This window comes from Plodia interpunctella, chromosome 1 (assembly GCF_027563975.2).
Source record: "Plodia interpunctella isolate USDA-ARS_2022_Savannah chromosome 1, ilPloInte3.2, whole genome shotgun sequence".
Classification (NCBI taxonomy): Eukaryota; Metazoa; Arthropoda; class Insecta; order Lepidoptera; family Pyralidae; genus Plodia; species Plodia interpunctella.
The window spans coordinates 2,960,544-2,985,048 of NC_071294.1; the positions used below are offsets into that span (position 1 = coordinate 2,960,544).

At 35.7% G+C, this 24,505-nt stretch overlaps 3 protein-coding genes across 18 annotated transcripts in view; 1 reads left to right on the plus strand and 2 right to left on the minus strand.

The window, feature by feature from the left end:
• Lrch (Leucine-rich-repeats and calponin homology domain protein) overlaps positions 1-1,942 on the minus strand; it is a 48,847-nt gene extending 46,905 nt beyond the window's left edge. For all 3 annotated transcript variants that reach the window (XM_053760386.1, XM_053760295.1, XM_053760211.1), the window contains exon 1: positions 1,741-1,942. In XM_053760386.1, coding sequence (XP_053616361.1) covers positions 1,741-1,930 — 190 coding nt within the window. In that variant the 5' untranslated portion in view covers positions 1,931-1,942. The remainder of the gene's footprint in view (positions 1-1,740) is intronic.
• A 529-nt stretch (positions 1,943-2,471) lies between these two features.
• On the plus strand, positions 2,472-11,795 carry mEFG1 (mitochondrial translation elongation factor G 1). The gene is made up of 12 exons (XM_053745114.2): positions 2,472-2,694; positions 3,128-3,274; positions 3,476-3,795; positions 4,143-4,381; positions 6,281-6,466; positions 6,947-7,134; positions 7,462-7,700; positions 8,713-8,874; positions 9,256-9,374; positions 9,575-9,787; positions 10,590-10,791; positions 11,570-11,795. The coding sequence occupies exons 1-12, from the start codon at positions 2,620-2,622 to the stop codon at positions 11,709-11,711; spliced, it is 2,232 nt and encodes a 743-aa protein (XP_053601089.1). The 5' UTR covers positions 2,472-2,619; the 3' UTR covers positions 11,712-11,795.
• A 1,115-nt stretch (positions 11,796-12,910) lies between these two features.
• Ndae1 (Na[+]-driven anion exchanger 1) overlaps positions 12,911-24,505 on the minus strand; it is a 33,422-nt gene continuing 21,827 nt past the window's right edge. The window contains exons 3-15 of one of the 14 annotated variants that reach the window (XR_008404702.2): positions 24,337-24,447; positions 22,663-22,719; positions 21,740-22,222; positions 21,514-21,633; positions 21,191-21,265; positions 19,605-20,677; positions 19,343-19,495; positions 19,107-19,256; positions 18,355-19,020; positions 18,036-18,278; positions 17,490-17,695; positions 16,733-16,918; positions 12,911-15,285 (exon numbers count right to left, since the gene is read on the minus strand). Coding sequence is in view for 12 of the 14 variants with exons in the window: in XM_053744993.2 (XP_053600968.1) it covers positions 15,196-15,285; positions 16,807-16,918; positions 17,490-17,695; positions 18,036-18,278; positions 18,355-19,020; positions 19,107-19,256; positions 19,343-19,495; positions 19,605-20,677; positions 21,191-21,265; positions 21,514-21,633; positions 21,740-22,222; positions 22,663-22,719; positions 24,337-24,447 (3,539 nt within the window). In the remaining 2 variants the exon portion in view is untranslated. Of the gene's footprint in view, positions 15,286-16,732; positions 16,919-17,489; positions 17,696-17,744; positions 18,279-18,354; positions 19,021-19,106; positions 19,257-19,342; positions 19,496-19,604; positions 20,678-21,190; positions 21,266-21,513; positions 21,634-21,739; positions 22,223-22,662; positions 22,720-24,336; positions 24,448-24,505 lie in introns of those variants that run through there. The other 13 variants (XM_053744993.2, XR_008404703.2, XM_053745022.2 and 10 more) reach the window with 13 other exon arrangements.

Consider the following 24,505-nt stretch of genomic DNA (forward strand, 5'->3'; position numbering starts at 1 on the left):
CCATCACTAATTACAGCCACAGTACCATATAGAAAGGAATTGTGATCCTTGATTGACTTTTACAATATGATCGGGAGGAGTAGCTGCTGGCACATTCTATGTTTCATTCGTTTTCAGACTACCATGGAAGCAGTAATTCATACCAAAGTACCTACTCTACCAGTGACGAAAGCACACGGCAGCTATTTAGTTGCAAGTCTATCGCCCACTCAAGAGGCGAAACGCAGAAATAAACACATTTAGAAGAGACGTCAGTTAATGTTGGCGCCATCCGCGCTCATAAAATCAGATATGGAGTTCACTGTACCACATTTGGTATTTTTGCCTAAATGTTAGTTTGAAATGTCATATATTATAGCCTAAATGTGTTGGTGTTCTATTTGGGTGACAGTAAAGTGCATGACAATAATAAAGAATGATATGACTGTTGACTGGAAGCGATGGATTTCTTATAAAACTGAAACTAGATGAAAAATGTTCAATATAATATAAGAGATTTGGTGAAATCCCCAGACGTAGCTGTGTTTTATGTTCAAGTAAAACTGTAATTAGAAATTAGCCTGTGTTACTGAAGGTTTCCTCTGTCTCTGTGCCAATTTTAGTAGTTTTAAATTTATTCATTACAAACGAAAATACTATGGTTAGTAGGTAGTAATATGGATGTGCCTTCACATGAATTCAGTCAAATATCTATTGGATATTAGAGTTCTGCACAAAAACACAATATCTAGGTAACATTACCTTTATAAATATAATTTAGAAAATTACACTACTGCAGTGAATGATATAAGCAAAATATAGATCAGTGAGTAGTATAATGTATATATTAATATAGACATCAGCATATCCTCATTCTAACATTAGTATAGACAATAGGTATTATGTGATTTTCTTCATTCAGATATGAAAAAAGATAGAAAATAAAGAATATAAATTCTTTTTGCTATTTGCTCTCAAACCATTTTCACATTATACAAATACAACATGCAAATATCTAATCCCAATTAGGTAAAATATTCTAAAATCAATGTTGGACTAAGAACTAACTAGACTGCCTCATTAAAATAACTTAGGCAACATAGAAAACTATTTTATGATGTATTAGTTATGTTTCTGACACCCCCATGTCTCATTCCAACCAACACCCCAATCAAACAAATGTAAATGGTGCCCCCCACGGTAAATGGTATGAGAGATCTTGCTAAATGGTCAGATTTTTACTTTGTTACAATTATAACAGACTATAAATAAGAAAAAGTTATAAAGATACATGTATATTATACTAGTTAGTTTTTCATGTCTTTAACACAGTGAAATAATGAATTCAGAAATAAAATTAATTTCTGTACATTTGGACTATGTAGGTATGTGATTGGAATGTAGCTTGAGTTTGTTTTGTGGATCACGTTGAACAGGTTAAATGTGTAGGTAACTTTGAAACTTTTATTGTGAGAAAATGTATTTATTTCAAGGCAATGTACCAAAGTTTAAAAGTATGAGTATCTACTTAATTACCAGTACGATTGAGTTCCTCGAAAAATGTTTATCGTGTTATCGTCATATTTCGATCGATTTGACAACACTGAGGACGCGATATAGGTATAACGCCGGCAAATCAAAGTTCTGGGGAAAACTGTATTAAAGCTATCTACACACACTCTGCACTTTTAAACCGCTAAAATTAGAGTAATAACATGTAAAATGGATAGAAATGCAACACGATTTATTTATAAAACTTACCTGCAATAACTGTATCACTCAAGTCATATTTCACTGGTTTCGGAAACTCCCTCAACTTGCGTCCACTAAGTTTTAATTCACCACTTAAGTAAGCATCTTCTAAAATTCTTTCTAGAGATTTTGTTAGCTGGCTATGAATATTATTGTGCCCATTCATATTTACACTCACACACGGCCCTAACACGGCCATATTCTTTTCAAACTGAAACGAAACGAAAAAAATGCAATGTCTATGCTTATGTGTTAACGTATGTCAATAGCAATACCACCAACATAATGTTAAAACGTAACTTCACTTTGGTTCTATGTTATAATTGTTTATGATTAACTTCGGAAGGTTAAAACTCTCACGAACACTCACGGAAAATTAAAAATAAAATTCTACTCATCCATCACTTTGTCCATATATTATGTATTAGAACAAAATATGTATATAAAAACAATGATGGTAAGCCCTTCTCGATATGAACCAAAATTTAGGTTTAAATTACTTTCTTTCGGCACTTCTTCTCAGCAGTGGACGATCCTAAATGCCAGTAGTTTCTAAGTTTTTGAGGTGGTGAGATTTTCTACGAGCATCTTCGTTATAAATAAAATAAATAACCTTACGTGCGATTATATACGAGAAATTTGCTTTCTCTCGTCAGTTTAGATTTTTAACAATGTGATTGACCAGCTAACAACTTCAAGAGGCAATTGTGCCAACCAACATAAGACACAAATGTCAAGCTGGTGTCAATGTCATGGCAGTCAACGCGGGAGAGTACGCTGGTTCGTTTATTTCATAACCTCTAAATTTTAATTCAATCAATCAGAGCGATGGAAATTTAATTCTGTGATATTCTTGCATGTTCACTTTAAAATAAACTAACGATAATAATGACGATAATAGATTTAATGCGGGTAGTGAATGCCTTCAAATATGTTGGCAAAACAAACGTACTACAAGTAAAGGTAACTATTATTTCTGTATTTCAGATTATTCTTAGTTTTCCTTTAGATTTTACGTAACCTCATTTTTCGAGCTTGATATTTACTTACTAATCGTAAGTTGCAATTTTAAAAAAGTAATGAAAATTATTAGATTTTGTCCTTGCGCCTTTAGATAAATCTGATCTTCAATTCAAAAAAATAATCTTTAGAGATCTGTTCCATTCCATTTGGTCTTGTAACAAGAGATTTCTGTTTAAATAGTTACAGACTACATTTTTAGCAAGCATATACGAATTCAAGAAGAAATTGATTGAATTTAGCAGTAAAAATAAATAAATAAATAGGACCATATTTATAGATTTCAATCAGCCATAAAATTCCCAAAATTTACTAATAGGAACTTTTAAATGTACTGTAAATGTAAAAATATACAAAAATAATATTTAATTTACAGGCATACTCCTCACATGTCAAATATGCAGAACACAAGCCTTTGGAAAAGATCAGGAACATTGGTATATCTGCCCATATTGATTCTGGCAAAACTACATTGACAGAGAGGATATTATTCTACACTGGTCGGATAGACCAAATGCATGAGGTTTGTATATATAAAAAAGACGCATCTGACATTTTAAATTAGAAGATATTAGTCATAATATGTAAATAAAATTCCAAATATGTAGAAATAGATATTCTCAATGTAGGAGAAGTTATTTTTCTAGGATTCAGGCTTCAAATTTGGGAATATAATGTTTACAAGGCATGTTTTTGCAAAGTGGTTAATTTTTTATTATTTCAGGTTAAAGGCAAAGACAATGTGGGTGCAGTAATGGACTCAATGGAGCTTGAGAGACAGAGAGGCATAACAATCCAATCTGCAGCTACTTACACAATCTGGAAAGACCATAACATCAATATCATAGATACACCCGGACATGTTGACTTTACCGTTGAAGTGGAGAGAGCTTTGAGGGTCCTAGATGGCGCTGTGTTGGTATTATGCGCTGTGGGTGGTGTCCAAAGTCAGACATTGACTGTGAATAGACAAATGAAAAGATACAATGTTCCGTGTTTGGCATTTATTAATAAATTAGATAGATTGGGAGCTAATCCACTTAGGTAAATCTATGCTTTATTTACAACTAGTGGCTCACTGGCTTTGCTCGGGTAAAAACATGATAAATTATACTCCTCATTCTTCCTCAGGAATCACTTTATTGGTAAAAATAAGACTAAGGGCAACACAACCTTAACAACTGCATTCCGGGAGTTGATGTGAGGCCGGCAGCCGGTTGTGAAATGATACTTAAATCTTCATAATTTAATTGTAAATTTTTTACGTGAACCTTGGGCTTTGGGGTGTCATAGTTCCGTATTTTATTTCCTGGAAGACGCGAAATTGAGAGAGAGAGAAAGAGGGGGTAACTTGATATGTGGTCATTAAATTATTATTTTTATTATTTCAGAGTTTTAAAACAAATGCGATCCAAGCTAAATCACAATGCTGCCTTCCTTCATCTGCCAATGGGACTAGAGAAAGAGTGCCAAGGGATTTTGGACCTTGTGGAAGAGAAGGCTATGTACTTTGAAGGTGATTATGGCGAGAAGGTACGTTTGGACGAAGTACCGAAAGACAGAAGGGCAGAAGTCCAAGAGAGAAGACATGAATTGATTGAGCATTTGTCTAATGTTGATGAATCATTAGGTAAGGTATTTTTTTTTAATCTATTTTTTGTCGAGGCTTCAGTTGCTTGGTGCGACTATGCCAGCCTCATGGGGAAATTCCATTTTATTTGGTCTGCCTTTGCGTCATCACCCCTCTCCAGAATGTATAAATACATCTGGCCTCCCGAGACAACGTTTGTTCAACGTAATGTTAATCTCACCATTGCCCAAACAGAGATCATGCAGGAGTTTATTTCGTAAGCTTGAGTACTGATTACATTCCAACAAAACATGAAGCAAATCTTCAGTTTTATTGCACATATTACATGCATCCGAATGGGCTTCTTAATAAGAAAATAAAACTAGTTAACTGGAACATGACCTGATCTCACTCGAAAAGCAGATACTAGAATCTCCATACTGAGACTAGCACAGTTGAACCAAGGCACAGGGTTGGGAGAACCTTGAATAGTCTTATACCATATACCCTTTGTTTCCGAGTGGAAATCAAAGTGTTGTGTCCATTTATGTAAGTAGTATGACCTAAATATAGGCACAAGCTCTGAGGCATAAGACAAACTCAGAATATCCTCCCCTCCCTCAACAGCTGCTTTTGCTGCGGAATCTGCCGCTTCATTAACCGAGATTCCTATGTGGGAAGGTATCCATTGCATTTTAATTACTCTGCTATATTTCAATACCATCCCATATCATCATAATAATAATAATCTGACTGGATCACCACGATTTCGCGCCCCGCAGACTCACCTCTCTACACCCTTAGCCGCTCACGCCAATGTTGCCCCTTTGGCGCCAATCACGGCGACTGATTTGAGGGGCCCATCCAGTGAGCGGCGAGTCACCACCTGCCACTGAATAGTCAGTTATCATGATTATGGCAGGTGACCGAACTCTTTGCAATAGCCCATTCTCAGCCCATCCAAATTTCATTATATAGACCAGTACTTCTATCCATTATTCTGCAATAGTTCACACTCCCGCCGAGACCTGCTTCATGGGCATATCATTTTATTGGTATATCCGCGAGCGGGTTTTGGCGGGAGACCTACACAACATCAAAACTCTCCAAAGGGCCTCTACGTGTTGATCCAAGCCTCTCAAAGGACCGGACTATGTGCCGTGAATTTATAAAAGGAGATACATAATAATATCATTCAATATCATCATAATAATAATATTTCATTAGGTAAGTTTAGTTAAATAAATATTGATTTGTCTATTAAAATATATAGTCCTAAAAACAGATCTAGTATGGTCAACATGAAGAAGCTATAGTTAAGACAGGAGCGAAAACTCTCAAGAACTTCAATTTTTTGAATCAATGTAAATGTATGTAATACATATATTGTTATACTTTTCAGCAGTACCTTTCAGTCTTACCTATAGCTTCATGATCACCACTTTGGTCAACATCTATTATTGCGGCCAATACCAACACCGGATCTGGAAGGTGAAGTGGGACGCACACCATACTCTGTCCTGTTCTTCCCTTGCCCTTAATACTTAAACACTTTCCTAGCAACTTGTAATAAATTATTTTTATATGCAGCTCTAAATAATACACAGTACTCATAGTCATCTTCCTAGGCCTCGATTACTTGCCTGTGCTTGCCTGGGTATACATTAAAAAGTATAAATATACATTCATATAATGACAGACAATAGTCCAATTTAATTATGGTAAGATTTAGTATTTTTTAGTTCCCATTAAAGTATAATTGAAACGCTTTTTGACTTCAAGATTAGTGACCTCACTGTCATACAAGGCGCATACAATTTTTTGCATTTGAAACATGGAAAACGGTATCTGATTTGACTTGTTGGCAACTTCCATATTTCCGTTGGCATTTCGACCCATTAAGAAGAAAAAGATCACACCAGTCTCGGCCACATTAACGACCCTTTCCATCACTTTCAGGTGAACTGTTCCTAGAAGAGAAAACACCAACAGTATCGGACATAAAGCAAGCAATCCGGCGTACCACACTCAACCGTTCCTTTACTCCAGTGCTTTTAGGTACAGCTCTAAAGAACAAGGGGGTCCAGCCCCTATTAGACGCTGTTCTTGACTACCTTCCACATCCAGGCGAAGTCGAAAATACAGGTAGGTACTACATAAAATCGACCTCATGTAATATAAATCCATGTGGGTCTTTATGCCTATAGTTGTTGTGTGATTGACTGTACTTATCTGTTAAGATCGGCGAATAGTTCGCTTTCAAAGTTCGAATTTGTATTCGTTCGAGTTCGAATAGACTTTGCGGTTTCGACGTACATTACTGGTTTTTTTGAGGCGATAAAAGCCCCATACAAAAATGTAACGTAATGTAAGTTGATGAGTTCGCTGATATTGTGTAGAAAAATTCCTGATGAATTGTCTACAATAATACTGCTCATGATTTGAGATAGTGAGTGAAAAGCAATGCAATATTTAGAGTAACAATTAATTGAGTAGAAATTAATATTCCATTATTTTTCAATAAAGGATTTTGTGTATTGTGTTTTGTTTGTGGCGCGATAGATGTCATAGTTCCATTTGGGAGAAATTCGTAAAAATTCAATGTGTTAATTATACAATTCACAGCAATCATAAACGAGGATTCTGACGCCCAAAACATACAGTTGGATCCGGCGAGGGATGGAAGGAAACCGTTCGTAGGGTTGGCATTCAAGTTGGAACTAAGCAAGTTCGGCCAATTGACCTATCTGAGATGCTACCAGGGTGTGTTGAAGAGGGGAGACAATATCTACAACGCCAGGACTGGTAGGAAGGTGAGCTTTTAATTCATTATTTAATAAGTCATCCTGCTAATATTATAAACGCGAAATTTTGTGAGGATGTATGTATGTTGATGCAAAATTTACTGAACGGATTGTTATGACATTTGGTACACATAGGGTACTTTTGATCCGGAAATGCCCATGGGAGCATTTATGTTGTTTCGAATATAATTTAAATATTTAAATTTTATTGTACAAAATACAATTTCTAAATACAGATATGATAAATACAGACCTAATTCAAAAATAACAAAAAATTATTATCATTCGGCTGTGATTTTACGACCGGCCGTTGACGTATTAATGTAAAATTTCCAGGTAAAAATCTCCCGTCTAGTGCGAATGCACTCAAACAATATGGAGGAAGTGTCTGAAGTGCTAGCCGGCGATATTTTCGCGTTGTTCGGTGTGGACTGCGCGTCCGGAGACACGTTTGTTAACGATAATAAACTCAACTTGTCAATGGAATCGATACATGTCCCAGACCCCGTCGTCTCGATGTCTATCAAGCCGAAGAATAATAAGGATAGAGATAATTTCTCTAAAGCTGTTGCGAGGTTAGTGATTCAATTTAACAGAGTATTATTTTTATCATTCTTGTTGTAACGGTGGTGGTGTAATGATTATAACACCCGCCTGTGGATCGAAAGGTCCCTGGTTCGAATCCTACTTGTGCCACATGAGTTTGTATACCAATTTGACTTAGGTATAGTAGTTTCATATGTATTTATAGTAGTTTTCATCGACCACCACCTGTGAAAACGTCGAGAGGAAGGATTATTATAACTTGTGTGTGAAATGGAGAAGACAATGGCAAACCACTTCATTAATAAGTACCAAGAAAGTTGTTGTGTGTGTTTCATTCCACGTACCTACCGTACGACCACAACCCTCAGCCATGAGGAAAGCCGACTATGAAGAAGACATTCTTGTTATTAAAATATATTATAACCATAAATAATAAACATGCTAACCACTATTATAAATACGTAAGTTTGTTTGTTACCTCTTCACGCTCTATCTACAAAACCTATCTTCTTGAAATTTTGCATATATATAGAGGAAAACATATATATGCGGGAAATATATAGTCTTCTATAAGTTAATTACTGCTAGATAAATTTGTCTGAACATAGTCAGTTAACCCTCAACACTTGTGAAACACATTTTTTATTCATTTCATGTGTTACATGAAGACTTTCAGATACTTTCACCAGATAGATACTTTAACAGCAAACGGTGAAACAGGCTCTGAATTACTGGATAATGTTTTTTTAACCCCCGACGCAAAACGAGGGGTGTTATAGCTGTGTATCTGTCTGTGGCATCGTAGCTCCCAAACAGATGAACCGATTTTCGTTTAGTATTTTTTGTGTCATAGATATTTTTATCCCGAGTGTTCTTAGCCATGTTTCATGAAAATCTGTTCAGCCGTTCAAAAGTTGCAGCGAAAGTTGGTGGTTTTAAAATGTGTCTAACAAATAAACTTTTATTTAACTTATCCTTTCAAAGTCTTAAAAATGTTGTTTTTTTAGTGTTAACGATATAATTTTTTAATGCGATTTCCAGATTCACCAAAGAAGATCCGACATTCCAATTCCGTTACGATAGCGACAATAAAGAAACCATTGTGTCCGGTATGGGGGAACTGCATTTAGAAATCTACGCCCAGAGAATGGAGCGGGAGTACAACTGTCCTGTTGAATTGGGAAAACCTAAGGTCGCTTTCAGGTAAAAAAAATAATAATACAAAAAATGTATAGAGCATAGCTATTTTTGATTGAAAACTCTTTCGCGCGAAATCTACTGGACGGATTTTTATAAAATTTGGTACACGGGTAGATTATAACCTGGAATAACACATAGGATACTTTTTATCCCGTAATTCCCACGGGTGTTGAACGGAGTGAATTGAGGTGATTATTGGTATGTAGATATCGGGAAAGTAACACAAGCTGCTTTTTGCAGCGGGGGCTAGTTATACAATGCCCACGACTAACAGAATATAGTTGGAGAGCTGGAGATTAGCGTTTGTGTGTGTGAGATTAATAGATTGTGGAATCGCGGGCAACAGCTAGTGTTGAGTTGACAGCTCATCTGTTTTGTTATCAGAGAGACAATGATATCTCCGTGCGCGTTCGACTACCTCCACAAGAAACAGTCGGGCGGCGCCGGCCAGTACGCGCGGGTCTCGGGCGTCATGGAGCCGCTGCCTCCGCATCTCAACACCAGTAAACCGTTTTCTTTTATCAGTAGTAGCGAATTAAAACCTATTGGGTACAGATCAAAGAAATGATGAAAAAAGAGTGGGTTTGCACAGAAAAATTAAAAGTACGTACTTACGCCATTTTGTCTATACGTCAGCGGCGCGCCGGTTAAAATCAACGTCACCATCAATCAACTCATCATCAGTTAATAAATTTGTTTACAGGCTTAGAATTCGTCGACGAGACAGTGGGTACGAATGTCCCGAAACAATTCGTGCCGGGGGTCGAGAGGGGCTTCGTTGACACCTGCCAGAAGGGCTATCTCTCCGGACACAAGATCTCCGGCGTCAAGTTTAGACTGCAAGATGGCGCCCATCACATCGTGGACTCGAGCGAGTTGGCTTTCTTCTTGGCCGCGAAGGGGGCCGTCAAAGACGGTAAGTTCACCAGACAAATAAGTTTTTGAGATCTTGTGGCATTTAACGCCTGACAAAAATCCATGTCCGTGCTGTAAACCCTTGAGGAGTTCTTTCGTTTGGAGCCGATCCTGGGTGCACAATCAGGTAATGCTTATCATAATGATTGTCATGGAAACTGAAGCGACGTAGGAAATTTCAACTCTGCAGGACAACCGGAAGTAGGAGAAATCTAACTTGCAAGATTTGATTACAGACAAGACAACGTAACAGGTGAAAATAAATAAAAGCTTGTAAAAATACCGGTTTCGAAAATTTCGTTATGGTTTAGATTAGACGCCTGTGAACCGAAAGGTCTGAAGTTCGAATGCTGTTCGAGCAATCTAACTCATGTATAGTAGTTTTCATCGACGACCACTTGCTTCCGGTGAAAGAAAACATCGAGAGGAAACCTGCACACTGGACCGTTTAGTTCACTTGTGTGTATGCGACTACCTGCCGCTAGATGGCGGTGGGTGGGGGTAAAAAGTAATTTCAGATGCCTTTAGGCGATTTGAATAAAATCTGACACCGGTTTTAGCAATAACACACTCGATATGATGATAATCAAAGAAACGCAAGACAAGGACAACGCTATGTGTTTTCTTTTTCTTACTCTTTTGTCAAAGGTCGTTCAGCGCATTTGGTAGAGACGAATCATTTTAGGATTAATTGATAATAGTATCAAGAAGAATGAATAATAAGTCGAAATGAAGATTCTCTTCTATAATATCTACGTAATATTTATTTATTAATTTTTTGATATAAATAATTTTCGTTACAGTTTTCGACACGGGCGCCTGGCAAATCCTAGAACCGATCATGTACGTGGAAGTCACGTTACCTGAAGAGTTCCACGGCACAGTACTAGGGCAGCTGAACAAGCGCGGAGGTATCGTCACCGGTACCGAAGGAGCTGAAGGCTGGACTACGTTATATGCTGAAGTACCGCTCAATAATATGTTTGGTTACGCTGGTGAACTTAGGTATGTAAATTAGCATGAACATTTTGGGCTAAATATACTTTTTTTTATACTACTAAGTAGGCAAATAGGCATGCGGCCAACCTGATGGAAAACGGTCACCGCAGCCTATGCAACACCAAGGGTATCAATAATAATTAATATGATGATTACTAAACAAACTGAAAGGTATTCAATGGCGACGTACCAGGGCTGCATAGCCGGCAAAGAGTATAATCATCTTTTGTGTACGGCCTAATGTTAGAAATAATACGGGACGGTACTAGGGCAGCTGAAAAAGCGCGGAGGTATCGTCACTGGTACTGAAGGAGCTGAAGGCTGTACTATGTTGTATGCTGAAATACCGCTGAATAATGTGTTTGGTTACACTGGTGTAAATTATCTACCTATGCATGTGAAGGACTGAGCATTTTGGGCTAAACCTATCCAGCCTACCGTATCAAACCTAATATGAAAAAGTGACGAATTTTAAACAAAACGAAAGGTGTTGGCGAAGTACTAGGGCGGCATAACTGGTAAAGGTAAAATCTGTATCTGTATACATACAGTCTGTAAAACTAAAGCGTGATTTTCAAATTCGGAGCCGGGAGCTTCTTAATTTTTATTTTTTTGGTATGTCGAAAGTTAAGCAATGGCTATTTGTATGCTGAATTGATAAAATCGATGGTAAATAAATAATGTTTTATACGGAGTCAGTCAAAGTGGAAATTTAATAGGCAGGGTAAATTGAATTAATACATTGTTGCTATTAATAATTCATCACGAGAATATTTTATTGCAGGTCAATGACCCAAGGCAAAGGCGAATTTAGCATGGAATACAGTCGCTACTCACCATGCCTTCCAGACGTACAAGAACAGCTCATCAGGAACTACCAGCAAGAAATGGGAATATTACCCGACCAAAAGAAAAAGAAGAATTGACCGCCTCTATTTTTAGAATAAATTTATTTTATTTATTTAAGTGTAATTATAATTGTTTTTTCTTAAATATATATGTCGATGAAATTTGAAGTGTTTTATTTACTTCCAGACTTGATTTTACATTATTTTTATTATAACCATAATTTAAAACATCGTGAATCAGCATTTTGGCTTGAGTCACAGATTATATAATACTTCAAGTAGTTTAGTCAAGGCACAAATTTAGATTTTTGGAGTTAGCGCACGTTCTGATAGCGTTTATAATTTACTACCTGAGGGGTTAGTGCGGATTTGCATTTCACTTCTCACCATCGAATCGATTCGAAGTGAGACGCAGCGAACCAATCACATTGCAGTGTGGTTGTCGTTGAGTCACAATGGTGCAATGTGATTGGTTCGCTGTGTCTCATTTCGAATCGATTCGATGGTGAGAAGTTCTCTGTTGTCTGCATCTTCACCCGCACATATAATACACTAACATTACATTAGTGAAACGTCAGAAATATGAAGTTACAATCGCGTAAAGAGACGTGTCGGGTTTGTTGGACAATTAAGTTGTGTCACTCCCATAGCACTGTCGTGTTCTATTCATCGTCCTAAATAGGGTCGAAGTAATTCGTTTAATCTTGTGAGTGCTTCCTAATTACGGAACATTTGTTACAGGCCATATATCGTTTATCTAATAGAACTTTATGGGCGGAAACATTCTTTAGACAAAAACTGCTGTAGGTTGTTCATCTGTTCTCCAATCTGGTGTTTTAACGTCATTACATATTCTTATCTAATGCTGACTCCACACTATTGTCGACCAGTTCGCCGAACTTGTTGGATTCATATACATTGCTGGTATTTAATTGCGGTAAACAAAAGCATTCATTCAAACTACGCAATGTTCATGCATTCGCGTCGACATCTGTCAGAGTTCGGCGATAGTGCGTGATTAATATTAAACCAGTAATGTATACTTATGCCGAATCTGCCAAATTTGGCAAGTGCGCGGTAATGTGGAGCCGGCAAAATAAAAGATATATATTTACATTCTACGATTTTACATATACGAAATGGGAAAAATAAATAATCTCATTAACTACATTTATAAAAATCCATTTATTCTCAACACAAACCACAAATATTATTCAAAAACCTTACAAACCGCATAACAAACACCCCCCAGTTACAATAATAATATTAGTAATTGATTTCTTATTAACACGTATATGTATAATTATTATATTAAACCTAAAAAATAAATATACTATTTGTAAATCTAGAGTAGCTTAATTTAAATCAAATAATCAAAACATTATTTTTTATAAAATATATGTATCTAATATAATGGTATTAGAAATTTACATAATATCCTTAATATCTCATAAAATTCTTATGTCAATAAGATATCAATACTGTTAAAAGTATAGTACCTACTCACAGTAATAAGACATCGGACTGAAAAGTAAGTAGACAGATTTTATTAATATTTTAAAAATTAATTGATTATAGGTAAGTACATAGAATGCAAGTATCTAGACCTACATAAGTATACTTATGTATGAGATTAGTTAAGAGTTATAATAAACTTTTATAACGTTTATGTCAAAAAACTCCCGCAACAAAAGGTCTTTCTGATATCATATTGTAGTCCAGCGAGGCTGCTGATGTTTTAGTTCGCTAAAGTTACTACAAGCCTTGGACTATGTAAACTGTCTAACATTTTATGCCTTTTTATCAATGAAAAAATTGTTTCAAATGTACTTTTTTCCTACTAATCAATGTTTTATAATATACAAAATATATATATGATTGATTATACATATTGAATGGCACATGAATACCTAATATAAAATAATTGTTATCCCAATAAATCGACTTGTTTTAACATTATTTGCTTATTAAGTTTAAAAACGATGCATGTCTACACAGACAGAGTGTAAGAAAATACATACTTACCTATATAGGTACATGCGAAATAGTAAGATACGGTACCTTGGGTAGATTCTGTTCGAGTTGCAGGACGCGGCTGAAGTGGCGATCACTATTTAGAAGTGTTGATATATTAACTTGAACAAAAATCTAGGCTTAGCCGTTGTGATAAGGGCTAAAGTGTAGTGGTCTAGTTTAGCCGAAGATAAAGCACCTGGGTGTAACCATCAAAGACCGCACCTAGGTCCAGCTGGCTAAAACTAGGTGTAGCCGCACATCGACATTTAGCCGTAACATATACAAACGATGGTATTTTATTACACCCTGTACATTCTACTTTATAAAATGGGTCAGCAAAATGTTATTCAAAATTCTATACTAATCTACTGGTGTTGTATTGTTGGCACTTCGTTACTATTTGCTTGTGGTTATTTACTACTTCTACATACAAATTTATAAGTTAGGTACATGTATGTGTGTACTCTATACCTACCTACCGTAATGTGCATGTGATGATTTTGTATTATGTTAGTTATGATCATACAAAATATAGTTCTACTAGCTGCGCCCCGTGGCTTCGGTTCCGTTGGAATTTCGGAATTTCTAGGTTACCAATATTCTATCCGTGCACCTACCAAATTTCATAACAAACCATCCTGTATATTTGCGCAAGAGTAACAAACATATATACAAACGAATCGATAATATTAGTATGACAGTTTACCTTTTCAGCTGAGCCTTACAAACATCTCGTATCTATAATTATAGGACGACATAATGAAACAAATTATTGCCTGAAAAAATATCTCATTGTTTTCTGCTCAGAAAGGAGCTTTATGTATTTTGCTTTGTGTAAAAGCCATACACTAGGTATAGATATTCCAAAACACTTCTTCAATAAATAGTATAATAACTATACAGTTTTCTAATATCTAAGAACTTATATGTATAAATAGTCTAATATAAAGGTACAAGTTATGATTGAAGCCCAGTCTATCATAAATTTATAGCATAATATGTTCGGTACAAGATTTACTCGGTGTATGAAATATTACCCTCGCAACAAGTGGCCAATATTTCAAGTTGACAGATTGCCTGATTCGGGAAGTCGACGTGTTTTTCTTTATATTTATGTGTACCAGACATACATTTACTTAAATTCCTTAGTACTCCTACAAAAAACTGTTGTGCTTCCTCTATGTAAGTAATGTCAAACAAATAATTTCAAAGATTATCTAATCACGACATAAAATACAATATGCTAAACAAATATATACAATGATATTTAGATGTAATAAAGATGTTCACAGATTTTCATTTAAATAAGTGCAGGTAATATGTAATATATATATTTTTTTAAATTACAAGGATGCCTTACTTATTTTTTCATAAAATTTCGACGACAATGAAAATTTTATAAATCAAGATCATTTAAAAAAAAATTAAAAAATTGGTATTCTGCATATACATACATCTAAGTAAGTATAAGTTAGCAAGTACTAGTACTAAGTTAGACGAAGTAAGTATATAAGTACAAACAATATAGAACTTACAAAATAAAGGTTTAGACCGATGTTTCTGCTGAAGTACTATTTTTTCTTGATTCACTTCTTTTACTGCTGCTCCAAGATTCCTTTCGCTTTAGGAGTTCGTTCTGAAAAAATGTTGAATTGGCTTTTACTTAATGTTTATTTTATTGTTTACGTACAACGACTTAGTTATACCTAATAAAACCCGTGAAACATACAAATACGTAGCACGTTGCTAACGTCCACATGTTATTTCCAATATCGCGTACGCATCGTGTAAAAAAAAAAGAGAAAACGTCTGAACGCAATGACGTGCACGTGTATTATGTTTCAAGGTATACATAAGACCCCTAGGTATACATAATTTCACCTAATAAAAATATCTAATATAATAACAGCATACTCATATGTAATAGCATAGATTATAATATTTATCAGTAGTAGGTAATGCGCTAATTAATTTATAAATAGGTACTTATATGAGATTCTATATATTCTTAAATAGAAAGCAACTAATTATAGTTACCATGTAAAAAATTAAATAGGTATAATTAGCATGCTAAAGTTTTAAATATTGATTAAGTATTTTTTTATTATGACACCGAAAGCTATTTAAGTATTTAATGGTTTAAAAACCCACTCATACCTACTCATAATGAGAATTGTGTTCATTCTCAAATATTTTCGTAGCAATTTCAAGTGTATTTAATTTTCTTCACGGTAATTCTGTGCTTGTCTTTTTATTATTAGGGTTTCAATCATTATGGGTATTCTATGAGTGGAATTTATTGTGCCAAAAAAAAGGTTTCCATACTTTATATAGGTGTCTAATAAGGGTAATTTTTGGCTGCCATACAACACATAAGCCATTATGTAATGTTAAAAAAAACACGCTTGGAATAGATAAGAAAAATACTATAACAACACCACAATTTTAAGTTACTGTACATAATGTGAAGTGAGATGAAAATGGAAGATTTAAAAAAAAATGATTCCAGTGTGATAAAAATTCTGGACAAAATCATATGACAGTGAATATAGCCAATGGGCCCAATCACATCAAAAGCTGCAAACTACCTTGTAGGAACTATAGGTACCATTGGAGATTTCCCGAAAGGTCAGGTTGGTATTTATAACACAAGTTGGTATTTATAACTGGAATTGGATTCGGTGCTATAGATATTCCATTTATCATTATCTTTTTTTAAAATATTTTTTTAATGGTATACTACACTAAGTATGAGAGTAATGCCTCGTTTGATATAGTGTTGTGACCGTCCGCTTCGTGATCGTGATGCGCAGTCTACAACACTAGTTCATCTCTTGCGCACGTATGAGTGGCTGAGACAGGCTAAAACCTGACACGCTGTGGATGTCAAAATGTATTATACCGGCTATACATTATCGCGATACAATTGGCTGAACATTAGCGGATGCGGAATACATTGCTGTTAAATAAAACCTCTCATACAAATTACGCAACGTTCATTCGCAGTTGACTTCTGTCTGAATTCGGTGGTAGTGTGTAGCCGGTATTAAATTAAAATGCATGCTTGGTGTTAGGGTAGGTACCATGCGTCCATGCGTGTCCAGTGGTCAAACGACACGGGGCTACTGTGCACCACTCAAAATTTGGTGTCTCTAACCACCTTTGACGAATCCTCCTCTTCTAGTTCGTCCATGGTCGATAGTCTTCGTTCGATCTCGGATAATGTAGTTTTTGTTAGTTTCTTGTGCTTGTTACTGGAATTATAAATACTATAATAGAGTTATATTTACGCTACCAATGTTTTTAGACTTTACTGAATGTTATACTGAATTACATACAAAATTTCTTTTAATCTACTGTACCACATAGTATTATAGAAAACGATTATACTTTCTACTAAGATTCTTTATCAAGTGTGGCAGTATCTGATAAAATATGTAGAAATAAAAAAAGTGAGGTCGCGTTAGTGTGCTGGGAGTAATCGTCTTAAATCGTGATAAGTGTGTAATTACTTAAAAATAAATAATTGATGTCTATGAAGGATATGGAGGACTTTGAGGGCTGGCTCTGTCCTATATCCGAAGTTTAAAGCGGTATTTTTTTTTTCAAGCTAACTATTTAGTATAAAAGTCCGCTTGAAGAGCACTTAATATAGTATTCTCTTTGACGCATTTTATATAGCAACTTGATGAATTAGCTGACACGAGATTTCAAAGAAATTTATTAATGAAGTTAGGTAAAGTTTCTTTACTTAAAAATACATTTACGATAGTTATTTTCATTCTTTTGGATTGTTAAGGAGTTTTCTTGAAAATTTAAAAATATTTGCTAAATACTTACTTTTTCTTGCTCGATTTATGTTTGTGTTCCTTCGTGTCATTTTTATTCTTGCTTTTGTTGCTATTATTCACTTGTTTCCATATTCCTGTCTTATTCACTTCTTCTGATATATTTATCGATGCCAATGGGATATTCATTATATTCCCATTAATTAGCGGAATCTGTAGATTCTCCTGATATGCTGGTGGGTTAGTCTTGGTTGCATCCTACAATGGTCAAATCTTAGAATCTTAGAATTAAAGGCAAGATAAAGCAAACTGACGATGATAAACAAAACGATTGCCATACTTACGTAAAAGTAGATGCAACAGAGAAAATATGACATCACAGAAAAGTCGCTAGGTATGGTATAAGGAAAATAATTCTGACGGTAGAAAAAAATAAAATGCGGTGCGTGAACTTAAAATTGTATTTATTTGAAGAACAGCTAATACAACGATCAACTAAAAATAATGCTACTAATGGCGGGATGACGAGGAAACTGAAATATGGCGATAACAGATGGATTCATCGGCAAAATCTTAAAAGTTTTGCATGCCATCCCACCTCAACATCTCCAAGTTCCCGCAATTCATCCTGGTTTCTCTTTGTCATCTCTGGCATCACGTCATCCAAAATTTTCAACTCCCTTCGCGTGAAAAACAGATCTAGTGATTTTCTTATCCCGATCATTACGACTAACATCAGTGGGAATAGTATTGACGTCATCGAGAAAGACTTTATGACCCAAAGACAGACTAAACAAGTTAGCTGGATTGCAGTGAAGATATGAACGCGACGAATTGGGACCTAAAAATTAATATTATTGATAATGTATCCACAACTTAACACTACATTTCAAATGTGATTGTAAATTTAATTGTACCTGTCTTAAAAACATATGGTCAGGCTGATACTTTTGTGGCATAAACATTATTAAAATTCTATCGAAAAATTGAAGCCCTTTCAAGGAAGCTGCTCCCATGTATAAAAATACTCCAAACAGCACTGGCATTGGGATGTGACTCAGTATAGGAGTTAAAACAACAGAGCATCCTATGGTTAAAAATATCAAAATATGTGTGACTCTCTGTTCTCGAACCCCTAAGAATTGTGGCTTTTCTCCAGGCGCTGCGCATTCTGATTCAACTTTTAGAGAATTGACATGATTGATGCTTAGGACAGTTGCAGCAACAAACCACGGTAGTCCCATTACAGAACAAATCTGTATTAAAATTGCCAATACAAAAAGATCCAAGTGGTATCCACATCCTTTTTTTAGTTTGTTCTCTTTTCTATTTACAATCACAGCCGTTATCTGCTGATCCATGAATATGAGTATAGTTCCAAGAAGCGCCGGTAGTATTGCAACTAAAGCAGAATAGAAAGGATTGCCATTGAATGGTGTAATTATCCAATTTCTAGTAGGAAGCGTTGGTTTGAACTCCGACGGAACTTCCAGTTTAGGTGTTTTGACGCCAACTTTATAGTCCAAGAAGGACATTGATAAAATGGCTATGATAACAGAAAAGTCACTGATGACTTGCCGGATCTAAAAAATTAAACCATTTATATTAATAATAACCCTTGCTTTTTTTCTCTGTTGTACAATTTAATGAAACTTAGAAAAAATGTTACCTTAGAAGGAAAGAAGAGAGAGTTTTTAAAGTCTTTCAAGATAACAGAAATAATAAATGTACCCAAAAATAGTATAATTGACATTAAATAAACATCTGGTACGTAAACTTTCGTGTCACAGCCTCCTCCCGCCAAAGTTCCGTTATACAACTGGAAAAAACATTTAATATAGGTAATTTAATGTTCAATGGAGTTGAACATGTGTAGTTTAATGACAGTTTGATGAAATTCAATACCTGACAGGACGCTTTATCTACTGTAGTCCAATTAAAGTGCTCTGGCACTCTGGAGTAATTGGTCGGCAAACAGTAGCACTCATAATTGAGAACCTCATCAGGGCGTGTCTTTAGTGGATACTTTTTCCCGATAGAAATTACATTTTCTACAGCCTATAAATAAAAACAGATAAGTACTTAATGAAATTGTGGAATTTAAAAACATCGTTGCTATCATTGCTTCAAATTATTATTTAGGACGAGTACAAATATTATACTTCACCTTATAAATAAATATGAATGCTATCAAAGTTGCAAAATTCTCCTCTGTAAATCTCGTTATGTAGCAAACAAATGCACTTGCATCAATCGCCACCAGTATTATGAGAATAATTGTAATCCATGTCCCGATGCAAAACCTAAATGACATGTAATCCCAGCCCGCTTGCTTACAAAATTCAAAAACAATTGTTTCGAAAACCAACACGGGCCCTGTTGAACCTAAAATTGTTAAGGGTTGTCCTGAAAAGAAACCGTATCCCATGCCGCACACAAATCCTGAGATCAAAGATTCCATAGCGGCCATATTTTTTCCTGTCGCTTCACCCAATAATCCTCCAAAGGTGATAATAGGCGACAAACAAGCAAAATACAGGAAAATCCAAGACGCAATGCATTGAATAGCTAAAGCGTCTTTAAAGTCAGACCAGTACCAAGGTTTCTTCCTTTTGAGGTCATTTATTAGACCTCCGAACAGTTTCCCAGACCTAGCTAATCCCGATTCTTCTCTTTGTTTTTGTTCTTCTTCCTCCTCATCAGGCTCCTCTTTTGAATTGTTATCATTAGGACGTTTCCGAGGATCTTGTGAGGGGATTGCTGCTGGTGGTTCAATACGGATGGCTGGATCCCATTCTCCAGGGGGTAAAACAGTAACGGCGTCAAGAAATTCGTCTATCCCTGCTAATAAATGATCTCTTTTTCTGGCGCGGTAAGCTACTTCATGGAATATTTCGTCGGACATAAGAGTAGCCATCGCTCTTCCGATCTCATGAAAACTAGAATTACTATTAGGCGGTCCGAGCAAAACAAACATAAAGCGTGTTGGCACTGGTACTTCTGTTAGATCTCCCATTATCGTTCCAGCCTTCAATCTCACGAAAGCTGAAAGTGTTTTTTCAAGGAAATCTACTTCACCAACCAATATGTTTGATGCTTCAGCACCTGGTGGTATTTTCCTCATGAAGTTTGTATTACTTTTGTGGTTTATATCTCCGTTCATCAGATCGCCTGAGCTATGATTTCTTGGCATCGATATGCTACTTGGACTTCTTACCATTCCTTCATCGTGCGTGGAACCTAAAATATTAATTAATATTAAAACTCCTTGTGACAGTAATTGGTCTGATAGAAAATATTTAAAGCGAAATACAAATAAGAAATCAAAAACATGTATGTAAATTATCTTGGATGTGTGATAAAAGATGTGCAAAGTGTATGATTGTGCTCATTATTATACAATAATGGCATCGGTAAATTACTGAAACGTAATCGTAAAGCATTAACATCATAGACGTTCCTACAAAATTTAAAATGTGAGCCAATAAAATGTAATGTCTAGAATGAAATTTATTTTGAACAATACGAATTTACTTGAAAAGCAAGTGCGAGTCTAATCAATGTAATATATTTTTATTATTATTGTATTTATGTATTATATGTTATAAACAGCTAACATAGAAATAATGAAGATAAGCACGATATAGACAGATAAAATAGTTGACGTCTAAACAATTGAAGAAAAATGATGACATTAAAAATTAAGGCGAGAAGTAAAAACATTGAAGACAATTAAAAGGGAGAAGCGGTTACCCGCGTTAGGGATGCCTAGGAAACGAGTGAAATCTCCTTTGTGAGAATGTCCCCCTGTAGTACCGCCTTCGTCCACTGTAATATAACAATATGCCAATTTTACAAGCTTTCTATAAGCCTTGTTTAATTTACCATCGATAAAAAAAATTGGATGAATATTATACATTTTACGTTATCGTGGACATTGAGGTAAGCACAGTATACATATATATGTAGCCTTTGTAAAATTAGCATCTAGTGCGTGTGCAGTGAAAATCAGGACAGGACAGTGTAATCTGTGAGCTGATTTTTACACATTTTATTATTCCTCACAGTCAGCTAACCTGGAACGGCTAGATATGATCCTCTGGTATCGCTGGCTTCAAGAAGGGCCGTGTGGGGAGACGTGGTAGACCCCCGACTACTCCGGGAACTGGAGCGTCGAGAGCCACCGTCCTGGAAATCTGATAGGACACCGCCAGAATTTCCTTATAATTTCTGCTATATAAACATGCGACACAAGTCAAGAATTAGGAACGACTTAAAGTTATGAATATGATTCGAACTTACTTTTACACGATGAATGATTCCTTCCAATGTCTGCCAATGAACGTATAAGAGGAAGTCTGGACATGTTGTTGTGATTTCGTTTCTCATGTTGATGCCTATGTCTCCTCAACAAAGCATCTTTAACTTTTTCTCTACAATCATATCCTAAGGAACCATCTGCTACCATATTATCCAGTACACTATCAGCAACTTGCTCTAATGAATTCGCTTCCATATCCAATATAACAGCTCCGTTTAAAATCAGACTTCTCAGTTCGAAGAGCGAATGAAGGGACAATGTTGCAACGTGTGGTTTCGACCATCGGTTTCCACCTTCTTCGACATCTTCTTCAAATTTAATCCATCGTGCAGTCTCTTTCCATTCGAGTTCATCGCCTTCCTTGACCAATTCCTCCATTTCCGAGAACAATGGATGTGATTCAAGTGCTCCATCTTCAACGTCTTCTCCCAATATGAATTGGACTCGTTGAGCTGGTGGTGTCACTGAAATAAGTAATATATATGAGGATACTTATATTAGTCAGTAAGTAAAATCTTTAAGATATAAATCCATCACCGGCCTGTATTCTATTCAAATCTAACATAATGGCATATATCGAAAAAAATAAACAAATACTACATCTATCCTCTAATAGAAAGTCTAAAACACTGTATCTAATTTTAGATTATAAAAATATATATTATTATTATAATATATATTATATTTACAAGTACAAGAAAAAGTCCTACAAAAAAAATTATCAAAAGGAACTTGTATAAAAATATCAATGTAAGCACTGAGTCTAAATTTTTCATGCGTATTTTACAAATATCGGGGAAAGGAGATGAAACCATGCTCATATGCTAATTCAAGCGGTTAAATTAAATAAATAACCAATCAAATGAGAAAAGCCCTATATTGAAAGTGTACGATATACTCTTACATGTCTCTCCATCATCGGTGACACTCAATCTTCGAACACGTGCCATAATCGGAGGCCCTAAGGATTATCGCTTAATTTACATGCGTATTTATGCCTTATACTTTGTTATTGAATTGACACGACGTTTCTCTCTCATCTTCGTGTGTTCTCGGTCTGTTATGACACCGCGAAGTCAGACCTTTAAATTTTGGAAATTGAGTCGTGATTTTAAACTGGAAGTCTACCCTCCTTGGAAATGCTACTGTAGCTTATCAGATGCTAAGGCTATGGTGTCTGTTAGTCGCCTTGTACGACATCCACGGAAGAATTTGTAGTGGTTCTATACTAGGGCGGAGCCAACACACGCGCTAGATGAATAAAGACACAACCAGAAGAAAAAAATAATAATTCACAAACATACACATAAGAATTAATGGGGTTTTAGTGAAATAGATACAGGGATTTTTAGAAAACTAGAAGCAACGAAGACAAGCATTCTGATATCAGTGGATATTTTTTAATGTTGCTGCGCCCCGGGGCTTCTCTCCCGTGGGAATTTCGGGATTAGAAGTACCCCATGTGTTATTCCATGTTATATTCTACCAGTGTACCAAATGTCATAACAATCGGTCCAGTAGATTTTGCGTGAAAGTGTAACAAACATACATACATACATACATTCTCACACACTTTCGCATTTATAATACCTATAAAACTTTCGCATTTATGCAATAGTTACGATTTGATTTGGAGTTTATACATTCCAAAAGCTAACTAACCACTTGTGCCATTCAATTCATCCAAAGACCATAATTCATCATACGGCTTGGAGTAATCTCTCTAATAGTATGGTATTAGCTATTCTTGCGTAAGTTTTAGCCTTGAAATAAATATAGCGTGTTACATAGGGATGATTTTATTTATATTCGTATAAACGTAGGTTTTAAGTAGTAAAAATTGTAGATCTGCTCAATTTTTCGTCATATCATAACGAAATGCATAATAAGCTGAAGAATATTTGGCATATTTGTCATTTTAGTTAGGAATTCCTCATACGCGGCCTTTGGTTTCAATACATTCTCAATATATTAATTACATTTCTTGTATAGAGAACTGTACTTAATATTTCGAGAATGCTTGAATGATCTTCACTCCCGTAAGAATTTCGGGATAAAAGGTAGATACCCCATGTAGGTATTTTTCCAGGTTGTATTCTACCCGTGTACCAAATTTCATAACAATCCGTCTAGCAAATTTTACATGAGAGAGTAACAAACATACATACACAAAAACATCGTCACAAACTTTCGCATTTACAATATTAGTAGGATTACAAGGCACAAGATCTTTGTCCCATCCCAGAGCCGAAACCTGCTTAGATGTTTTCTGGAGTGATCATTGATTCGAATCCTTTTGGGGAGTTTCTTTTAGTTGAAATTACCTAGAAAACCATGGTTGGTGGTCATGGCCGTCTGGGCACCGACGCGTTATAACTGTGAAGTAACCTGGAAAACGGTCAGATGAGAGAGAGTTCTGGAAAATCATAATTACAGCTGTCTTGAACCCACCAGATGCATAACACTTTCGCGGACATCGACAGAAAAGAAACTTATTTGTTTTAACTGTTATTGGGAGTTTGAACATGACTTATCATTAGTCTGTCGTTGGAATTCGGTCGACATGATAAATACATACCAGGTCTATCGATCTCTTTCTCTCCATTGCGGTGGTGGTGCTTGTGTTTGCGGTGTGAGTGGCGGCGAGCGGGCACGTGGACGCCCACGAATACGGTGTGAGCGCGGTGGCCTAGAAGCACAGAAGCAAGAGTTAATTGGGTTTGTATCGAATTAGATTACCTGGTAGG